General features: G+C 41.2%; 1 protein-coding gene across 2 annotated transcripts; it reads left to right on the top strand.

The window, feature by feature from the left end:
* The first annotated feature begins 364 nt into the window (after positions 1 to 364).
* On the top strand, positions 365 to 1,674 carry hoxb6a (homeobox B6a). 2 transcript variants are annotated; one of them, XM_060849026.1, is made up of 2 exons: positions 365 to 797; positions 1,405 to 1,674. In XM_060849026.1, exons 1-2 carry the CDS (start codon positions 365 to 367, stop codon positions 1,662 to 1,664), a joined length of 693 nt encoding a protein of 230 aa, XP_060705009.1. In that variant the 3' UTR covers positions 1,665 to 1,674. The 2 variants fall into 2 exon arrangements, with proteins under 2 accessions (XP_060705009.1, XP_060705010.1); XM_060849027.1 differs by having other exon boundaries at positions 365 to 794.

Genomic DNA, 1,674 nt, shown 5'->3' on the forward strand with positions numbered 1-1,674 from the left:
TTATTTCGCTGTCTGCATCAAGACACCGATGCATTAATTTAAACATTCTTACACATTTTATTCATTTCAGTACAGACCGAATCTAAAGATTATGTATGTATATATCTCTCTTTCTATGTTTGGGACTTTTTCCCATCACATGTGCCGGTTTCTGCTAGCCTCTCTGATTCATGGATAAGTCCCTCATGGGTGCTATTTTCCTATCAAACAGTATTGCCATTGGTCAGTCGATGATCAGATGGTTATATTTCCTGCTGTCCTTTCTGGCACTTGGCCATCCCGAATCAAACCCATCTCGCTAACTGCTAATAGCACAGGCACTTGGACTAATACACAACAAATCATAACAGAGCACAGCCAACAAATGAGTTCGTATTTTGTGAACTCCACTTTCCCTGCCACTCTTGCTAGTGGACAAGAGTCCTTCCTTGGGCAGATTCCGCTATATTCCTCCAGTTACGACCCTTTAAGACATTACCCAGCCACATATGGGGCTACAAGCATGCAGGATAAAAGCTACCCGTCACCCTCCTACTACCAACAAGCCAACGGAGCGTATGCGTGCAATCGGACACCCTGTGATTACGGTGCCCCCAGTTTTTATCGGGAAAAAGACCCTTCATGCGGCGCTTCCTCCACCAACTCCAAATATCACTCATTGGAAGATGCAACACATTTCAACCCGGAACAACGCAAATTCGAGTGTGCACAAAGCAGAATTTTATATGGAGAGGTGGATGATCAGAAGAGTTCGCTCCCAGTGTACCCTTGGATGCAAAGAATGAACTCCAGTGGTGGTAAGTTTGCCCTTTGTACTCTTTTCCTTACATATTTGGAGAAAAACAAAGTTTGGCGCATGCTTATATTGAACTTAACAAGAAAGTGATGAACATTTAATCCCTTAAACTGATTTGTTGGAAAAGAGAATTAAACGTTTAATGATTTCAGAAGACTTTAATACAGTTCAGGCGAAATTATGTACCGCTGCAAATTTTGAGATACTGAATAAATGATTAAAGCTCAACATCTAATATAGAATAGTATGCATGTAAAATGTAACGCTGACCTTTCACTGTGAAGTATGATCAGTTGTTTTCTTTATACTGATGAGTTTACTGCACAGTCAATAGGCCCACCGGTTCTAAAGCCTTAATCGAACGGAATGTAAGCATGCCAAGAATAGAGATCGTTATTTAGTGCTTCAGGATCGAAAGTGCTCATCAAACGGTGTATTATGAAACTTATAGTTTAACGTATAACGTCTCGTATAATCAATGTGATCCATTTGTTATTTATATGCTTCAGTACTGTTTCAATAGACGTGTAATAATCGACAGCTTTGTTTTATCTTCCCTCACTGTCTGTATCTCTATCTGTCCATCTTCCTTTACTTTTACTCTGAAGCCTCAGCTTTTAACCCAAATGGACGGCGCGGGCGGCAAACCTACACTAGATATCAAACCCTGGAGCTGGAAAAGGAGTTCCACTTTAACCGCTACTTGACCAGAAGACGCCGGATAGAGATTGCACACGCACTTTGCCTCACAGAACGCCAGATCAAAATCTGGTTTCAGAACAGGCGCATGAAATGGAAAAAAGAGAACAAATTGCTGGGCTCCTCGCAATTAAGCGGAGAGGAAACAGAAGAAAAATCAACAGAGTGAAAACAACAAG

Source organism: Hemiscyllium ocellatum, chromosome 32 (assembly GCF_020745735.1).
Source record: "Hemiscyllium ocellatum isolate sHemOce1 chromosome 32, sHemOce1.pat.X.cur, whole genome shotgun sequence".
Lineage (NCBI taxonomy): Eukaryota > Metazoa > Chordata > Chondrichthyes > Orectolobiformes > Hemiscylliidae > Hemiscyllium > Hemiscyllium ocellatum.

Bases quoted from the DNA above. Each gene is read 5' to 3' on its own strand.
- hoxb6a (XM_060849026.1), top strand. From the start codon at position 365: ATGAGTTCGTATTTTGTGAACTCCACTTTCCCTGCCACTCTTGCTAGT. The intron at 798-1,404 runs GTAAGTTTGCCC...TTTACTCTGAAG, and splicing joins AAGAATGAACTCCAGTGGTG to CCTCAGCTTTTAACCCAAAT.